Here is an 18,834-nt window from a genome sequence, read left to right as displayed (position 1 = left end):
AGCTCAATTGACTTTTTTGTGCCCAGCGTTACTTTTCAGAAGATTGTTCGTCAATATAATTCTTCTTTTCTGAGGTGATCTATATTTCTTTCTGTTGCTCTGTGTTGGTTATTGTTTCCTTTTATCCTTTCTTCATAATCTTTTAGAATTTTCCTTGCATTTTATTAAATTTCATTAAACGTTATTTTATTAAATGTTTATCAAACGATTTTATTAAATGTTATTATTGTGATTCTGGTTGTTTGTTTTTTCTCCAAATTATTCTGTTCAGTATTCATATGTGTTTTTGGTTTGAGGTCCTAAACATTTTTCAGTTATGTCATTGTTAACTTGAAATAGTTCTCCTATTTTTTGTTATTATTTTAACCTTCTCTCATTCTGAGATGTGTACATAACCTAATATGTCTATCCTCCATATCTAATATTTTTCTTGATGCCTTCTGGGAAATTACTTCAACTTTGACCATTTCAAACCACTCATGTTTTTTTTTTCCTTTAACATTTCAACAGTGATCATTGTTACACCCAATATTTCTAATGTATTCTCCTTCTGTGTCAGTTATCTATTGCTATAAAATAAACCAACTCAAAACTTAGTGGCTTAAAACAATAAGCAATTTATTTGCTCATGATTTTGTGGGTCAGGGACTTGCACTGGGTTCAGTTGGTTTTTTTCTGCTGGTCCTAACTGAGGTCACTCATTCAACAGTAGTCATTTGCTGGCCCAACTAGTGCTGGATGGTGAGATTATGTCACAGGGAGGCCTTGCAGATGGTGGTGGCAGTTGGTTGGGGGTTTGTTGTTTTAAGAGCCTCCACTTGGATGGTTCATTTGTGCTCCAGGTGATATCTTCCTCCAAAAGGCTGTCAGATTTCTCCAACGATGATGGAAGACTTCTCACCAGCAAGAAGTCTACTTCCAATTTGTAAACACTTGCCAAGTCCCTGTTTGCATCACATTTGCTAATGTCTCATTGGCCAAAGTCAGTCACCAGATTTAGGTGGTAGGGAAGTAAACTCCAACATCTTTATAGAAGGAGCATCAATGTCATATTGCAAAATGCAGAGAGATAGGAAGAAATTGTTGTAGCCATGTATGAGAACAATCCACTGCACTTTTATAACTTTGTAAAGTTTTAAATAACCTTCCCTTATGGTGAGTATTTTTTCTTATGCTCATATAAGTATTACGTATGATCTTCTTTTCAGAGTGCTTGCACAGTAACTGTTAAATCATTCGTTAGTCCCTTGGGACTAGCAGCTGTCTTGATATGATGCTCATGTAAAGAAAGAGCAAAAAATCAAGTCCTAGCTTGTTCTTCTCCACCTGAGTGTAGGGGATGGGAATTTGGAGGACGTCTCAGGATAGACAGACTCTAGTGTTTTCATCTTGATTTAGCCTGTCCCTATACCTTGCCCTTACCTCGGAAAACCCCTGTCCCAAGAACTACTCTTGTCCCATGTCATCCAACTTCTTTTGTAATTGCCCAAACCAAGAAGGATTGGATGTGGAGTAAACTGATGGATGACTGTGACTCTGCACTGTTCCAATAGCTCTCCACAATAGCCACACCCCTGGGCTCCCTTGATATTGCACTCAGTCTCACACTCACCCTGATTCTTTCCAGCCAGGGGGTAGCAATGGAGTAGGTATGGCAAATTATATTATTCAAAGTTAGCCTCTGTAATATCTCCAGTCCTACATGCTCTTCTGCAATGTGCCCATGTCACTCCCCTATCAAGAGGTAGATTCTATTTCTTTAACCCCTGGAATCTGAGTGGGCCCTGTTACTGCTTTGATCAGTATAATATGAGAGAAATGATAATGTGCCGCTTGAGGTGTACACTTTCACTGGCCTTGTAGCTTCCAGTCCCTATTACTTGTAAGGTAGACACCACAGTAGGAAGTGCAAATAATCTGAGAGTACCACACTGTGGGAAGCTCAAACCATATAAAAAACATGGGAGGATGACATCATTGTGAAAGAGTGAGAGGTGAGAGAAAGAACAAAGAGCACCAAGGCGTCAGACTTATGAGTAAGGAAGTTACCCTGGAAGTTGATCCTTAGCTCTGGCCACATCAGCTGATACCACATGGAGCAGAAACAAGCCACCCTTCCACACTCATCCTGATGGTTTGTTTTAAGACAAAGTCTTGGATTAGTTTGTCACACAGCAATATGTAACTAGAACAGAATTAGTACCTGGAAATGAGAAGGTGCTGCTGTAAAAATAAAGTTAAAACAGGTGGCCTTGGCTTTGGGACAGAGCAGAAGTTGGAGGCTTTAAGGACCTTGAGGAGACTGTTGGTGGGCGCTGAAAAAGACAATACAGAAATTGTTATCAGAGGCAGGGGAGAAGTTGACGTGCTGTATATTGGTGGAAAGTTTAACAAAATTGTCACTTGCATTAATGTAGAAAATAGGAAATATATCTAATGATGTGATAGATTTGGCTAAGGAGCTTTACAGAGAAAATGCCAACAGATTTCTTTCAGCTGTGTATGATAAGGTACAACTAGAGAGAAAACTGCTAAAGATGAAACTTTCATCTTTCAAAGAGAATTTAGAGAAAACAGAAAGAAGCCAGAACTCACTAAGTTTAAAAAATAAAACTTTTTGTCACTTTGAGTCTTTCCAGATGGCAAAATATTCTCAAAGTTAAGAAATGGCTTCAAAAGAAAAATCAAATCTGGGGCCTGGCCAGTGACACCGGGTTTCAGATTAAGTTCAAATCCAGGTTGCAGCTATAAGAACCTTGATTAAAAATTCACCTAGAGGAAAAGGCCTCAAGAATCTTATGTGTACCTTGTACATCCTCTCAAACAGACAACAGGGCAGGCAATGGTCTTGAAGTCAGTGTTTCATAGAATCTAACTCTTAGCAGAGAGGGAAATCTCTCAAAGAGACTTTTTTTATCTGATGGAGGAGACCCCAACAAAATCTATAAGAAATCCAAAGTTTTTAATAAAAGTGTATTGGCAGAAGCCTCCAGAGCAAGGCAAGGGAGAATTATGACGTCATTATATAGCTCTCCCTCAGCAAGCCCCCACTCACAGCCCCTAGCCTTCTCCATCTCTGCTGCAAGCTTCAGTTTTCTCAACTCAGGACACAGCTATCTTCTATTTCCTGAAGACTTTCTTACATTATTTCTATCAGATATTGAGATTGGCTGTGATATATACCAACCTTTTTCAGCTTAGATATCTATCAGCATTGTTATATTAAACCGTAAAAACATTGGCTTGAGGATATAACTATACTATACCTATTGATATAGATATAGGTACAGGTCCATGCATAGATAAAGGAATAGGTATAGATATCATCTAGGTACCAGATTTTTATGAAATTGCTTCCATGTGAAAGACACAAAAGTAGGTAGATCATTGTGTTAACAAAACATAATATTTATTTATATGAATATAAATATGAATATCAATATATTATATATCTATCACTGTGCTCAGTGCTCTATATGTCAATAAACTTATTTATTAAAGAGCCCTATGTGTTATTATTCTTGTTGTACAGATGAAAGCAATAGGCAGAGAAAGTTTAATTTTTATATATTTACTAACTGACAGACTTGGTATTCTAATAAGATATTCCTGATTCCAAAGTTCTTAAATTCTACACATCACGTTTGAACATTGTAAAAATCTAATTAAGGAATTGTTATTTCTTCTAACAGGTAGTATGTGATTTAGCTTGGATATATACAATGGGTACCCACCTGCTTTCTCATTATGTTGCATGTGTGTGTCTATATGCCTGTGTGTGTATTTACTCATTTATTTTAGTAAAACTTTACAACGACACGGCAATCTCTGCCATTCCCCACTTTTATGTTGCATATACCAAGGAATTTCTGGTCTTTATGCTTTTTCCTACAAGTCATTTGCTATTTTCCTTAATTGCTCTCTAGAGTTTTCTTTTTTTATGCTAACCCACGTGAGCACACTATGTCCAGCCATGGCTCTGGAGGCATACACACTCTAGATAAAAGTTAGTAAGTGGAAAAATGGAAAAAAGTATTAGGGCTTTCCTTTGAATTCAGGTGAAACAATCTAAATGGAGTAGCAAGTTTTGTTTTTGTTGTTTTCCCTGTGAGTCAGAAGACCTGATACGATCATTTACTATGTTACAAATAAAGTGACATTGTGGAAATCACTGCACTTCCTTTGGCCTCATTTTCTCCGTTTTTAAAATGATAGGATGGAATAAGATCAAGGATTGCTAACTCAAATGTGTATAGAGGCTAACAAACCGTAAATCTATCCTATGTCTTAAACAGTCAGAACCAGTGTCATAAAGATGTTGACAGAGATAAAATAGTGTCAGGGAGTAGCTGAGGGTGGTGGAGATTTAGTGAATTATCAGTCGTTCATTTTGATTAAAAGGGCTGCTGACATTTGGGAATGTTGGTTAATTGTGGTCCAATCAGGATTTTTAAGTGAAGCAAGAATTATCCAGAATTGGACTTAATAAAATACATTACTCAAAAGCATCAGCTTATAACCTTTGGACCAAAAGAACTCTGCTGTGCTGTTCAATTGGGAATTAAAATGATTTTAACCTAATCGTCTCTGATTTTAACTCAGACATCAGCTCAGTTGTCATACCCTGACCTAGGGAGAATGTCCAATTCTTGTAATACCAAAGCTTGCCTCTCATCCTAGTCTTCAAGCAAAACTTAAAAACAAACATCTTTCTAGTAAAGTCTTCAAATGTGTGTCTTATGCATACGTAACAATTCTTTTCCCCTTAGCTACCTGTCTATCCCTTTGATAAAGGCTCACTCTGCTCAGAGGAATGTGTTAAGACAGCTTTCAGAGTGCCCCTCAGAATGTTATTGGTTTTTGTCATTTCCAACAACCTTTCTTTTCTTTTCACTCTATTAGAAAGCAACATTTTAGAAGGAAGTGCAACTGTGGCAGGAATCATGTATTGCACATAGCCCTGGAACAATCCTAATAAATCTTTTTATTTCCCAGAGAAATACATTGAAAAATTAACGTCATACGTCAATTAGAAAACAATTTGAAGACTGTTATTTTAAATGATACATTTACTAAAAAGAATGGATGAAATTTTCCCTTGATTTTTAAAAATTATCATAACCATATCTGCTTGGCAAAAATCTGCTGCAGCCTCACTCCTTTCTGAAATTGTATGTTTTTCCAACTTGGTCTGCCTTAAAACAAGGGGAAAGGGCTACTCCGTATTTCTCTTCTTGTCTTGCAAAAGGAAATTCAAACATTTGGGACATTTCCCATTGTTTCCCTCTTCAGAATTATTTCATGAGTCAAATATGAGTCCTGTCCTATTTTAACATTCAGGGTTATTTTCAACAAGCAAATCTTGGCTTTTATTATTTTTCACATCATCCACATAGGATCCAATAAATCATAGTAATAATATGATTTGTCCTAAACAGGCAAAGCAAGCAGATTCAAGTGAGACTTAAATTTTTTAACCAAACATAAAAAATTTATATCTAACTCATAAGTAACACTCACATATCTGATTTAGCAGTTTTAAGTAAGTTTTGTTTCTATTCATTAATGGATGGTTTGACACGGAATATGTAGATTTATTCATCAGCTTAACTTATATTTTCCAAATATGATTACATCCCCTCTCCAGTTAGGGATGGAAACTTGTTTTCTCCCCAGAATGACAGTGAGGGACGTTCTGACATGATGCTCAGTGCAAAAGCAGACCCTTTACACAGCAGTACGCCTGTCAATCTCAGAATAGTTCTTTATAAATAATATTCCTGTAGTTAATGCTGGTTTACAGATTACTAGCATTAATTAGGCTGATTTTTATTTAAAGAATCTTGATGTTATTTTTTAAGTGGCTGTCAATTAAATATTACTCAGAAGGAAAATAAACTTTTTCTAAAATTTTAGCACATACTGGTGGATGATGGAATTATTTCTATCCCCCTCACCTTTCCCCAAACAGAGAGAATAACACATTGTTCCTGAAGCACAACTGCCATTGGCTGTGAAACAGCACAGGTGATGCCTACATAGGCAGAAGTCATGATCACAATTGGTGGAGTAATGCAGGCCTATGATAGTCCTTGCCTACAGGAGGCTAATGTTCTTGAGATATCTAACAATACAGTATATTCATACTTCTAAGAAAACCATATTTTACTTCTCTTGTCATGTCCACAAAACATCCTGTCTGGTTTAAACGTAGGATTTCAAAGATTTCAACTGCTTTTTATTTTATGAAGATTTTCTACTCTGTCAGGATACACTGGCATTGTTGAAGGAAAATGGCTTCACTAATATTGCTTAAAGCCAGTTTCATGTTAAAGTAATACAGATATTTAAAAAAAATTCCAATATTTGGCAGCAAATTGTTTATTTATAAATTTTTAAATAAGCAATATTATCACTTGTATATTGTTGAGTTAATAAAATGGAAAATACAAGCTTACATCTCATAACTGGAAAAAAAGTTTAAATACGTTTAGAAATTTTCGGGAACTAATGTCATATAGAATGTATCAGAAGCACTACTTTATTTTGGTTATTTTTTTATAACATCACCTCTTTTAGTCGTAGAAAAATGACCTTGAAGATGCCAATCCTGCAGAAGAATTCATGAAATTGCCCTAGTGGACCTGGAGCTCATTATTTTCTGTAGAGAACTATGTGTACGTAGACAAACACTACATGGTTTGTTTTTTTTTTTAACTTTTTATTAAGATTATGGTAGTTTACAACCTTGTGAAATTTCAGTTGTATATTATTGTCAGTCATGTTGTAGGTGCACCACTTCACCCTTTGTGCCCTCCCCCCACCCCCCCTTTCCCCTGGTAACCACCGATCAGTTATCTTTGTCTCTATGTTTAATTTCCACCTATGAGTGCAGTCATACAGAGTTCGTCTTTCTCTCTCTGGTTTATTTCACTTAACATAATACCCTCAAGGTCCATCCATGTTGTTGTGAATGGGACGATTTTATCTTTTTTCTTTTCTTTTTTTTTTTTATGGCTGAGTAGCAAATACTACATGCTTTTGAAGCAGAAGAGCAAATGCCCTATATGAATTCTTTTTGGGGTTTTGGAAATCCTCCCTACCATTCAGTGCTATGAGGTGTATCTTAAAGGAAACCAGTGATTCTTCAATTTGGTTCAAGAAGCGTGAATTCTATCTTATCTTCTATAAGTAGTCTCTATTTCAGGGCTACCCTTGGAGAACTGTGACAAAATACCCTCTTCTAGGACAGCACATTTAACTTATAAAATCTATCAGTTTATTAGGTCACCCTTTCAAAATAATCACATCTTGAAATTTGACCATATGTGTGCGTAACCTTCCCTTGGAGAAGCTGAACTTTTCCCATATGTTGGTTTTTCTCAGAAAGGAAAATTTTGTGGGTCTCCATTAGGGAGAGAGAATTACTCAGCAAGTGGTGGTTCTGAATTCAAAAGTGAGAAGATAGTTTGCCAAACAAGCAAGATGTGGCGGTTGGTTAAAAGTATTTGTGCGTATGTGTGTGTGTGTGGGGGGGGGGGGGAATGAATAGAACCTTCAAGGAAAAAGTTGCAGCATAGCTTGGAAGGATTCTGGGAGAGAGCAGAAGCCTCAGCATCTGTCTGTCTAGTCCCCTGGTGAGTGAACAGAGTCCCTGAGAGTGCTTCTGTCATGGCCCAGGTCCAGGACATGCACACACACTCCCTCAGCACTGAGGTTTGAGCAGAAGAGCAATCCCTCAGCCCCAGGCAGGGCCAGGGGAGCACTAGGGTTCAAAGATCAGAGAGGCCGCTATTTATGAGAATGTGATTTCAGACAGACAGACTGGCCACTAGGGTATGAGAGGAAGGACATGACAAAAGGTTTGAAGCCCTCCACCCCCCCCAACCTTTTCTTCTTTTCCCTGAGATTTCCTTCCTGAATTTCCTGGATACCCCCTCCTGATATAAGAACCACTTATTTAACAAAATCCCGGGGGCCACTTCCTTGGACAAATGAAAAAATCTGTGTCTTGGGAAACCGACCTGGGCAAAGAAGAGGAAAAATAGACATACTTGAGTGGACAGATTTAGCAAAGACCAGGTTTTCATTCTTCCGTCTTCAAATTGCAATTGAGAAATGCAGTCATTTTCCTTAAGACAATTTTCAACGTTGTCACTGTTTCATTGCAGGATTTTATCATTTTCGTAAAGAAGACAGATTTCTGGATGTAAAAAATAATTACTATCCATCTTAAAGATTTCAACATTCCACTATCAATTTGCCTCATTGGCCATTTGGTGAGGACCCTGCCTCCCCCACTGGTGACCCGTGTCCTTTGTCATCTGCTAACCGCTCTATCTACCTACTATCCACTCTTTGATAGCCTTTGCGTCTTTGCTGTTGGGGAATTTCTTCCTCAACTCCACTCCCATCCACTCCGCCAAACCCAGCCTCCGCGCTAGCACAAGAATCGCACGTGGGTCACACGACTCCCGCGGGACCTTCTGCCTCTTTTTCCCCCTCGATCCTTGTACAAGTACACATGTGGGCAGATACACACCCGTTTTCCGAGACGCTCCTCATGACTCTCCATACCTCTGCTCACCCCTTGCTCTTTTCTCAAGCTTGTAGCTCCTCTCGCTGGCGCCGAGTTCTGGTGGAGGTAGCATTCTGCAGGCACGCAGTCTCTTTCCCTCTTTATTTCTTTCTCTCTCTCTCCCTCCCTTTCTCGCTCGCTCTCGCTCTATTTCTGCATCGCCTCTTGCCGCATCTACCCATGTTTCATTAAATGAATGAAACACACACACGCGCGCGCGCCTCTACTTGATCACTTTACTGCACCGTCGAGGACTTGCAGCTGCCTGGAATCAAGGAACCAAACGCTTCGTGGAAGGAGTCTTGGAGTTTGCGTCTGAGGTTCCGGAATCCCCTCCAGACTTGGGGGCATCTCATTATCCCTGGTCTCAAATAATTGTCAGGAGACCTTCACCCTCTCCCAGCCGCTTTGTTGGGGGAAATGAGGGGAGGGCAGCGGCAAGCGTCCACCCACACCCGCCCGCGCGCGCGCACCCACGCGGGCTGCCCGGCACCGCAGCAGCAGGTGCCGGCAGGTGGAGGCAGGGCCGGCAGCCCAGCGGCAGCCGCCCAGCCTCAGGTGCCTTTCTGTCCTCTCTCACGGCCCTTTCCTTTCTCCTCGGCCATCTGAGGTGACGCTAGTTTTAGCAGCAAAGCGTCCCTCCGCTTCTACCTCCTTTAGTCCCTCCTACCCCCATCTCCTCACCGCCATCCTCCCCAACAGAGCTGGGCTGTGCAGCGAGAGCGGGAGGTTTTGCGACTGAGTGCCCCTAGGGTCCGGGATCGCCGAGGCCGCCGCCGAGGCTCGACGGCCTCTGCGTGGTCCAAAGGTCCGGTTGGTAGCTGATGGGCACGGGCAGGTCCGCAGATGCCGGGGAAGGCGGGCCGGAGGCGGGCGGGGAGGAGTGCTGCTGCAGAGTCCAGAGAGGGCCTCCCCCCACCCCCGCGCGCTTCTGCCCAGCATCGCCAGCCCCGCGTTTACTGTGCTTTCGGATTCATTTATTCGCATTTTACAAGCCGGGGCTTTTCCGGGGCTGTTTCCCAGCAACTGTCTTTTCTCCCCTAAGTTTAACGCCTTGCGCGCGCGCGTTTCTCCATGTTGAGGTGGTAGGTGATCTGTTTGCCTTGGGGGTTTCAAATATCTTGGGGAGGATGAAGGCAAACTTCAAGAAGCCCGGGTCTTCGCAGGAGCAGTCTGGTGGGGGCGACCTCCACATCAGGCCAGGTGGTAAACCGCGAAACTTTTCCTGCCGCCTTTGCCTTCGGCGCACACCTGCCTTTTCTCCCAGCCTGAGACCTGAGTAAACGGCAGAGCCTTCACCCCCGGGAAGAGATAGAATCCGCTTCCTTCAGATAGCTGGACTATAAGGGATGGGAAACAGATCGATTGCAATTTCTAACCCTTAAAAAGTGAAAAATTAACCCCCGAAGGGGATTTTCACATGATAGCCCCTCCCCCTTGCACGCCTTTTGTCCGGCACGAAGATCCAGCTCCGGATTTGCCAGTTCCCTTCTGGCCCCCTCGGCCCGGGCTGACCAAGTGACGGATCCCAGCTTGGTCCTCACCCCCTCCCCTTCCCCTCCCCCCTAGGATCCGAGGGCCTGTGATGTCCTTCCTGCCGCCGCCGCCGCCCCATTCCGCCGCGCACTAGCCCCAGGGGCGCCGGCCGCGCGGAGCGGCGCAATTTCACCCCGGCTCCCGGCTTCTTGCAGGGTCGCGTATCCCAGGGCTATGACTCAGGCGCCCACTTGGTAACTCTGCCATCTTCCTGCTCCTTCCCCTCCCTACCTCCCTTCCCCGCCCCCCTTTGCCACCCCCGTTCCCCTCCACCACCCTCAAGCCCTCCTCCCAGACACCCACCCACCCGCTCCTCTTTCCGCAAGATCGCAGAGGTGGCGTGGAGCCCGGCGAGCCGATGACGGACCCTTTCCTCCTGTCTTCAATGCCTCAGCGGAAGATCCCCAAGGGTTGGAGAGAGGAGGGCTGCTGCTGGACGTCCTCCCGGGGAGGCTGCTCCGACCTGCTGCTCGTGGTGTATGAAACTGGGGACTGAGCGAGCCCCAGCCGCCGCCGCCGCCGCCGCCGCCGCCCGCTCCGTCGCTGCCGTCGGTCTGGACTGGCCCCGGCCTCGCCGCGCCCGCCGCCTGGCCCCGGCCCCGGCTCGGGGCACCCCGGGGCTCGCCCCGCGCCCGCCGCCGCCTGCGCGCCGACTGCCCGCGCGTCCTCCTGACAGCTGCGGCGGCGGCGATGATGCAAAGGAGGAGGGTGCTGCCGCCGGCGGTGCTGATGGTGGCGATCGGCGCCCGGGTGTGATGCGAGCGTCATGGTGGGGATGCTAGCTTCGCGGCGGTGAGAGAGCCAGCCAGAGCGACCCAGGGGCGGAGGACGCACGAATTCGGATCTTGCTGCTGTGTGGGCTCGGATCTCTTTCTTTCCTCTCTCTCTCTCCTCCCCCCCCCCACCTTCATTTTGTTCTTGGTTTGCATATTTAAAATCTCTCGACTCCATCCTCTCCCCCACCACTGGAAGTCTTCCCGTCTCTAAATGGAATTAGTGGAGATCGGAACCTCTGGTGTAACGAACAGACATGATCTATGGACGCAGTTTGTTTCACAGTGAGTACCTTTCCCGCCGCGCCGGTCCACTCTGGGTTCCCTCCCTCCCTCCCTCTCTTCCCTCGTGGCCGAACGCGCAGGGACGAGCCTCGCCGCCGCGCTCCAGCCGGACCCCGCAGTCCCCGCGAGTCTGGGGCAGATGTAAACTTTCTGTATTGCAGCATAATAGAGCGGGGCGTGGGGGCGGCGCACCGTCAGTCGTCGCTGGATGTCAGGATCCGCCAAGGAAAACAGCCTTTCCGCGCGCAGCGACATCCTGGGGGCTGAGCGCGGCGAGTAGTTCAGGAATGGGCACGTGCGGACGAGGCTGGGGAGTGGGCCCGAAGGAGAGCGCAGGTGGAGAGAGGGAGAGCGGGGCTGAGAGCTTGTGGGATGAGGAGGAATATTTCTCTTTCAGGGGCTTCTGGAGCTCAGCGGGCCATGTTCCCACTCCAGTAGGTAGTTTAGGGCGCACTGGAACGCAGCGCTTGAGGGGAGAGCGGTGCCAACCTCAACTCTTCTGGCCGGCAGATCTCTAGTGTTGCTTTATGAGTGTGCGGTAACGCGTGCAGTTGAGGGGGCAAGGAATTGGAGGAAAATAGCATCGGAAGTCATCAAGTAAAAGCCAATAGAAGAAAATGTGTGGTGGGAATTTCACATTATAAAGCAGAAAGTAGAGGTTAATCCTGTGCCGCGCAGCTGAAGGATCAGCTTTCCTGATGTGTTAATCGTAGTACGTGTTCCACAATGTGATTCCACCAAACTAGGAAAAACAGAGTAAAGAATACAGCAAACGTACATCCTGACACTGACAGCTATATACCTGTCTGTTTGTATGGCAAGTTAAAATAAGATTTTTTTTCTCTTTAAATGCAGACAGTAACAGCGACTAATATTTTAATCTAAAAGCAGATGACCAGGCTAGAATACACAGTAATATAATTGATATAATTTCTCAAATGCTAATAACAGAGCCCCCATACTTTTCTTGGAATAATCTTTAAGTGTAAATTTATAAGCTCTAGTAGTGAGCTTCAGTTTAGGAAATCATTGTGAATTATGTCCTCCCTTCCCCAAATTCACTTTAAGTGGAAATATGATTATACACCTAATAGAACTTAGAGCTTTTGGGTAACTGGGCAACAAAATAAGTTACAAAAATTAAGTAGAGGAGGAAAAATCGGAAATCAGGAAGACTAGATTGCTTTAAGACTTTTCTAGATTTAGGTTTTGTAAAAATGTTGAGTAAATCAAGAAGATGACAGTAAATCAGAAGTTCAGGTTACAGTAGTCTTTGAAGATTTACTCTTATTACAGATCAGTCTCTTTTTGATACTGAAAAAATGAATCAATGAAATGCTCATAGAAAACACCTTTCTCAAGATAATAATCTATTTTTGAATAATACTAAATATTAAATCAAGGTTAAGGTTCAAAGAGATTAATTTCATAGCTTAGAAAATGCTGAAGACTGGGATTACTTGGGAGTTCAGTACATTTTTATGAGAAACATTTTTATAGTGCTGCTTAATGCCTCTGATCCACATTAATCTGTTTTTCTCCTGTGCCCCTCCCCCACAGGCCATAGGATTTGCCTAAGTATTTATTTTCTAAAATACAACAACATTGGCAATGTGTTAGGATCAGTCCTGGAGTCCTTTCTCATTGTTAGCTTTTCCTTTTCATCCTTACAGCTGCTGTCACTCTTTCTTTAGAGATGCTAGCAAAGCTATTCATGAAGGGCAGCTTGGAAACAGTGCTGGTCCTGAAATTCTATTGTAATGTGAATTACATTACAATATTGCCTCTTGAAGGGTGCATTTGCTTTAGGAGTTTGGGTTTCATCCATTTTTAACTTGCATTACTTCCTGAAGGGAATCCTAAGTTTTCCTGATTTGTACATTTTGAATCAGTTTCTCCAAGTTCTGAGTCAACTCAGAACAGTTAACGATAACAAAATTAATCTGATTTGATATCATTTAACTTTAAATTATGTTATGTTGTTATAGAATTTCATCATTTCAGTGTATATTAATATCATTTTCTAATTTTTCTCTTCTGTTTCAGTTGTAGCAAGTTTAATCATCCTCCATTTGTCTGGGGCAACCAAGAAAGGAACAGGTGTGTTTCTTTGGAAAATGGGAGTGGAAGACTTCTAATTATTTGCATTGTCTTATTGTTCCCATATTCTTAATATTCCAGAATGTCTGAACATTTTATGGTGTGTATAACTGATTGGTTTTGACTAAGATGACATTTAGAAATTAATTTACTAATGGATATTATAAGAATGTCCTCTATTTTTAGTTGTATAGCAAATTGGATAATGGCTCTTTTTAAAATTTCTTACAGAAAAGCAAACCACCTCAGAAACACAGAAATCAGTGCAGTGTGGAACTTGGACAAAACATGCGGAGGGAGGTATCTTTACCTCTCCCAACTATCCCAGCAAGTACCCCCCTGACCGAGAGTGCATCTACATCATAGAAGGTAAGGGCAGGGAGTGCCAGAGCCCCAGGGCATGCTAAGCAGGACCTGGCCATCTCTGAGTTTTGTTGCACAATATTCATATAAACATTACAAAAATTGGTTTTGAGACCATGCATGTAAATATCTCTGAGTGAAGCAAACAGCAGTGAAATCTGGAATCAAAGATAATTATTGAAATTATTAGGAATAGGCTATGAACAAGTAAATTCTAGGAAATAAAAACAAAACAACAACTTAGTTTATTTGGCTATTGATTTGATTGATTTGGAATTCTAAAGTAATGGTTGAATGCAGAGTTGGCATAATATTTCCTAATGTGTAACAATTTGGAAACTAGTATTTTATCAGTTTAACAATTATTAGAATAACCTATACATTTGTTATTTTTTATTTAATAATATGAAGCACAAGTAACATATTAATGTCAGAAATAAATCTATAATCATGTTTTCTGAACATCAGTCTGAATGACAGTTGCCTTAGTTTGTGCTAACAAGGTACGTTATCATACTTTAATGCCGAAGTCGGGATTCCAAATTATGGTGACTCTTTTCATCATTTTCTCCCACCTCGAAGGATAAATAGTACTGAAAAAGATTCACTTCTTTTTGAACTTTTCCTATTTCTCTTCCCCTTGTAGACACCATTCGATGAAGTACAATTGTTAAAAATATCAACATTTCATCTAATGATAGAAGATTTTGATAGAAATGTTAATACCTGGTAGACCAAAACTCGCCCCCTACCCCCACCCCACATACAGACAGACAAGCCACCTTAAGGAAGAAGATATGAATGCTCAGTATTTACTTGTAAATGAGGGACAGTTTCATTTGGTAGCTCTTTCAAAGAAAAAAGCCTTCTGTTTAACTCGTTTCAAGAATTTCTATCTAGAAATGATTTTTGGGCCAGGGATCTTTCCTCTCTCCTTTTTGTGCTTGAAGTTGAACTTTTAACAAAGATACAGCACATTACAAGAAGAAGGGAAAACAATAAGCTCGCATAATAAAAGGATAAAGCTGAGAAAACTGAGCTCTGACAGTTTTTCTTCCTCATGTTTGATAGAAAAGGAAATTGAAATATGGAAATCCTGGGATAAACTTCATTGTTCTTTTTATCAAGTTAATTTACATATCTACTGTATATATATATTAGGAACTTTCAAAGTACTTAACGTATATTAAAACATTTAATTGTAGGAAGTAGGTACTTTTTGTTGTCCCTACTTTACAGATAAGGAAACTAAGGCACAGAGAGTTAAATATCTTGCTTAAATTCACATAGCATAATTTGCATTTTGGAGCAATAGTTTTTAAAACTCCAAATTATTAAAACAATAAAGTCAAATAGTTCTCTTATTTAAAGAATTAATTCAGAAGCAAATCTTCACATGTTAATTGTGTTTTCATGTTTATTATTATTTATAATTAAAAAGCATTGCTAACATTTCATTTTAGGATGGTTCACATATTTGCATTCATTTGTAGTTATGTCAATGACAAAACTTGAAGTTGGGAAATAAACAGAACCTCCTGTTACTATCAATGACACTTCTATACCCTTTTGGAAATAGTTCATACTAGCTGTTTTTTCATTTATGTATTTATTTACCAAATATTTATTGAACAACTAGTAAGAGATAATCACTCTTCTAGATACAGTGTAGAGAACATTGAATAAAACAAACATGGTACTTGCCCTATGGAACTTTCAGTATGGTGGAGGACACACCCCTTTCAGAAAACAGTCTAAAGGGGCCCCAAGATTAGCACGGTGTTTGAAATAGGGAGAAGGAAGAGAAGGCTATAAGAGGAGAAGCTTACTCTTAGCTTTTAGAAGATCCAGGAGATATCATTCTGTGTATAGACTAGCTCGTGCAGTGGTGCGGTCAGGACCCACATGTGGTATCAAAGGCCTGCTGCATACAGTGAGGAGGGGAACAACTGAGGAGACTGAAGAGGTTGGCAGTCTAGGTAAAGAAGGACCTGGTCTTCTATCTCTTCCATCCATGAAAGTTTGGACTTTGTGTTATAGACAATGGGATGCCATTGAAATAATTCAAGTAAAGAACTAATAAAGTGAGATTTTGATGAAGTACCTGAAGGAAAAGAATATTAGCTGGAACTATTGTGAAAAACCAAGTAAACCATAGTAAAAGCCTGAACTACAGAAGTGACATTGGTGATGGAGTCAAAGGAAGAAATGAAGGCTATTTAGGAAACTGAATCATGAATGACTGGATGTAGGGATGAGAGAATAAGAATCCCAGGACTATTCTAAAGATTTTGGTTTGGTGACATTAGATGAAATGGCCATGGCAGATAAAGAATATAGGTAGAGAAAGAGGATTTAAAGGAAAAATAATATGATCGATTTTGTATTTATGAAGATGTCTCATAAAGAGATTGGATATATAGATTTTTAGCTCACTGAAGAGTTCTGGGCTGAAAATATAATTTATAGTTCATAAATATAGAGATTGTTGTTGAGGCTGTTAGAATGAATAAAACTATCCAGAGGGAGTATTTGGAGCAGTGTTTTTCAACTCTTTCAAAAAATACAGATGCCTGGGTCTGCTCCCAGGAATTTTGATTTAATTGGTCTTAGATGGAGCTGCAGGCATCATTGTATCATAATAGCTCTCCAGTACGATGCCACTGCACTGTGGCGCCCAGAGCACTGGTCTAGAAAGAGAGGAAAGAAGAGGGAGAATAGAATTCTGGAAAATAATGTCAGGGAGGGGCAGAGAAAGGAGAAAGGTAAAAAGGACTGTGAAGGAAAGTCGAGAGTGATCAACTGGAGAACCAGGTAAAAGATGTTACAGGAGCTAGAGTGGACCAACTTTCAGGGAGGAGCCAAAGTATTAGTTTTTACAGCAAAGAAAAATAAGGTAAAAGCAAATGCATCTATTGAATGAGACAATTAAGAAGCTTTTAGGAAGTTCAGGATGTGTGCTTTCATTGACATGGTGCGGGTGGGGGCCAGCTCGCTGTGGATGCGGGAGTACCTGAGGGATCTTGATGGTCCACCAGCAGAAAGGCAATTTTCCCTTTCATTCTTTCTTTTATTTTCTTCTTTTAATGGGGTAAATTGTCATGTTAAATTCTGAACAGAGTAACCTGTAGAAAAAGGTATGATTAAAATACAAGAGAAAGAGAGATAAATAATTGATCAGGTTTCTTGGGATAAGCTAGGCTGTGATAAATACAGGTGGAGTCAGTCATGGAAAGGAGGGTCCCTTTTATGGATTTCAGGTGCTATTAAACCTCCCTCAAATAGGAAGCGGTATTCTGTATATTTGGGCACATTCAGGTGAAGGTGCTCGTAATTCTCAATGTGTCCAGTGATTCTCAAAGAGGTTAAGACCTCTAGAAAAGGAGCCTCTGTTTTAGATCGATGATGGCTTATAGAAAAATGTTAAAGTGAAAGGCAACTGTGAATTGAGAGATTTGCAGGGAGCGGAACTGTGACTTTGAGGAGTTGGACCTAGGTAGTTTCAAATGGTTTACATGTACCATAATCACTCATTTTTAAATTTACAACAAGAAATATATTTTTTTTAAAGATTGGCACCTGAGCGAACAACTGTTGCCAATCTTCTACTTTTTTCCCTCTTCTTCTCCCCAAAGCCCCCCAGTACATAGTTGTGTATTCTAGTTGTGAGTGCCTCTGGTTGTGCTATGTGGGATGCCATCTCAGCATGGCTTTGATGAGTGGTGCCATGTCAGTGCCCAGGATCTGAACTGGCGAAACCCTGGGCTGCCAAAGCTGAGTGTGTGAACTTAACCACTCGGCCACAGGGCCGGCCCCTACATACTTACTTTTTAAAAGTGATTTTATTACCTTATAAAATTCAACTTATGGAATTTCGTATGTTGAGTGTGTGGAGTTAATTTCAACATCCTGGACCAAAGGAAAAGGACTTGTCCACGTATAACTTGGTCTATCAGAAGCCAAGTAATAGTATGTTTCCTGAAGGAACATTGAAATGCTTGTTCATCTATGCTGGACAGCACTTAAGTGACAATGAAAAATGAAGATATGCATAAATGAATGCATGTTAGATGGCCAAATATTTCCTGATAGGGAAAATAGATACATGTTTATATCTAGAGTTTTATATAAATTAGCACAGGGCTATTCTCATTGCTTTACTGTCTGCTAGCCATACATTATTTACATGTAAAAGAAATATCCTACTTTCCGAAATAGTTTGTTTGCTCATAAAACACCATACTGCCTTTTCAAAGAGAAGGAAAACAAAGACATATTCTATATGATAATGATACATATAAATGTACTTTAATGCTAATACATAAATAGTCCAGTTTCTTAGGCATTTGCCTTTTTATTTTTGGACAAATACTTAAGGAGGAAAGACATAGTTGTCCAGGCAATTTCTTAGGATATTTTCCAATTTTCAGATTTTTAAAAATTCATTGAAACTCCCTCAAATTTATCTTCATGGTAGATACTATATTTGTTAACCTCCGCGATATACCTTAGTGGCAGATAAAACCATTTGTGCTTTTTCTTGTAAGAGTTACAAATGTCTCTTTTCAATATCTAAAGAGTCAGAAACATTTTTAGAGATTCAAAATAATCCTTAAAGTAGTCTTTTAGCCTGCATTGGTCTTTAACCAATTGATCTTCAAGTTTATCCTCGCAGAACATCAGGATTGCATTGTATTTTATAAGTCTCTAATTTCCAAGTCATCATGTATCTCAATTCTGTATGAATTTTTGACATCCATGCTTGCAAGACTTTGGTTTTAAAGCCATCAAGGATGATGGTGTGGTGTGGACAGCAGTCATTCAGAGTGACTGCTGATCACATGGGCAGCAGGCTCTGCTGTGCCAGGTCTTAACTTTCCAGTTTCTGGAGGGGTTTGGTCCCTGAAGAGGGCCCGGTGGCTGGGAAACACTCAAAGGACTCCAGGCAACAGCTGTTTACTAGCTGGGATAAATGTGTGTGATGTTTCAACAAATGTTATGGCTATTCTGGGGTATCCTGGCTGAATGTCAGCCTGTAATGCCAGAATTGTGAACGTTTTGGACATACAAGGGAAGAATGGAAGGGGCCTAGCCAGTGCATCCAAGTGCAGGTTTGCAGAGCTGCTAGCTCCGGAAGTCTCTTCCATGGTTCTTTGGAGAACTATAAAAACATTTATGAAGATAAGCTCATTCACATTT

At 41.2% G+C, this 18,834-nt stretch overlaps 1 protein-coding gene and 1 long non-coding RNA gene across 27 annotated transcripts in view; one reads left to right on the top strand and one right to left on the bottom strand.

The window, feature by feature from the left end:
* Positions 1-597: 597 nt before the first annotated feature.
* On the bottom strand, positions 598-8,991 carry LOC138925441 (uncharacterized). The gene is made up of 2 exons (XR_011441618.1): positions 8,543-8,991; positions 598-2,315 (listed from the first exon to the last, which is right to left on the bottom strand). It is a non-coding gene; the product is annotated as an uncharacterized lncRNA (long non-coding RNA).
* A 1,882-nt stretch (positions 8,992-10,873) lies between these two features.
* The window catches only part of NETO1 (neuropilin and tolloid like 1), a 104,306-nt gene continuing 96,345 nt past the window's right edge, over positions 10,874-18,834 (top strand). For 11 of the 26 annotated variants that reach the window (XR_011441615.1, XR_011441614.1, XM_070275853.1 and 8 more), the window contains exons 1-3: positions 10,874-11,172; positions 13,219-13,272; positions 13,504-13,641. Coding sequence is in view for 20 of the 26 variants with exons in the window: in XM_070275853.1 (XP_070131954.1) it covers positions 11,145-11,172; positions 13,219-13,272; positions 13,504-13,641 (220 nt within the window). In the remaining 6 variants the exon portion in view is untranslated. Of the gene's footprint in view, positions 11,173-11,219; positions 11,509-13,218; positions 13,273-13,503; positions 13,642-18,834 lie in introns of those variants that run through there. The other 15 variants (XM_070275845.1, XM_070275844.1, XM_070275847.1 and 12 more) reach the window with 9 other exon arrangements.

Source organism: Equus caballus, chromosome 8 (genome assembly GCF_041296265.1).
Source record: "Equus caballus isolate H_3958 breed thoroughbred chromosome 8, TB-T2T, whole genome shotgun sequence".
Lineage (NCBI taxonomy): Eukaryota > Metazoa > Chordata > Mammalia > Perissodactyla > Equidae > Equus > Equus caballus.
The sequence above is the reverse complement of the archived record's forward strand: the minus strand, read 5'-3'. Positions and strand labels throughout refer to the sequence as shown.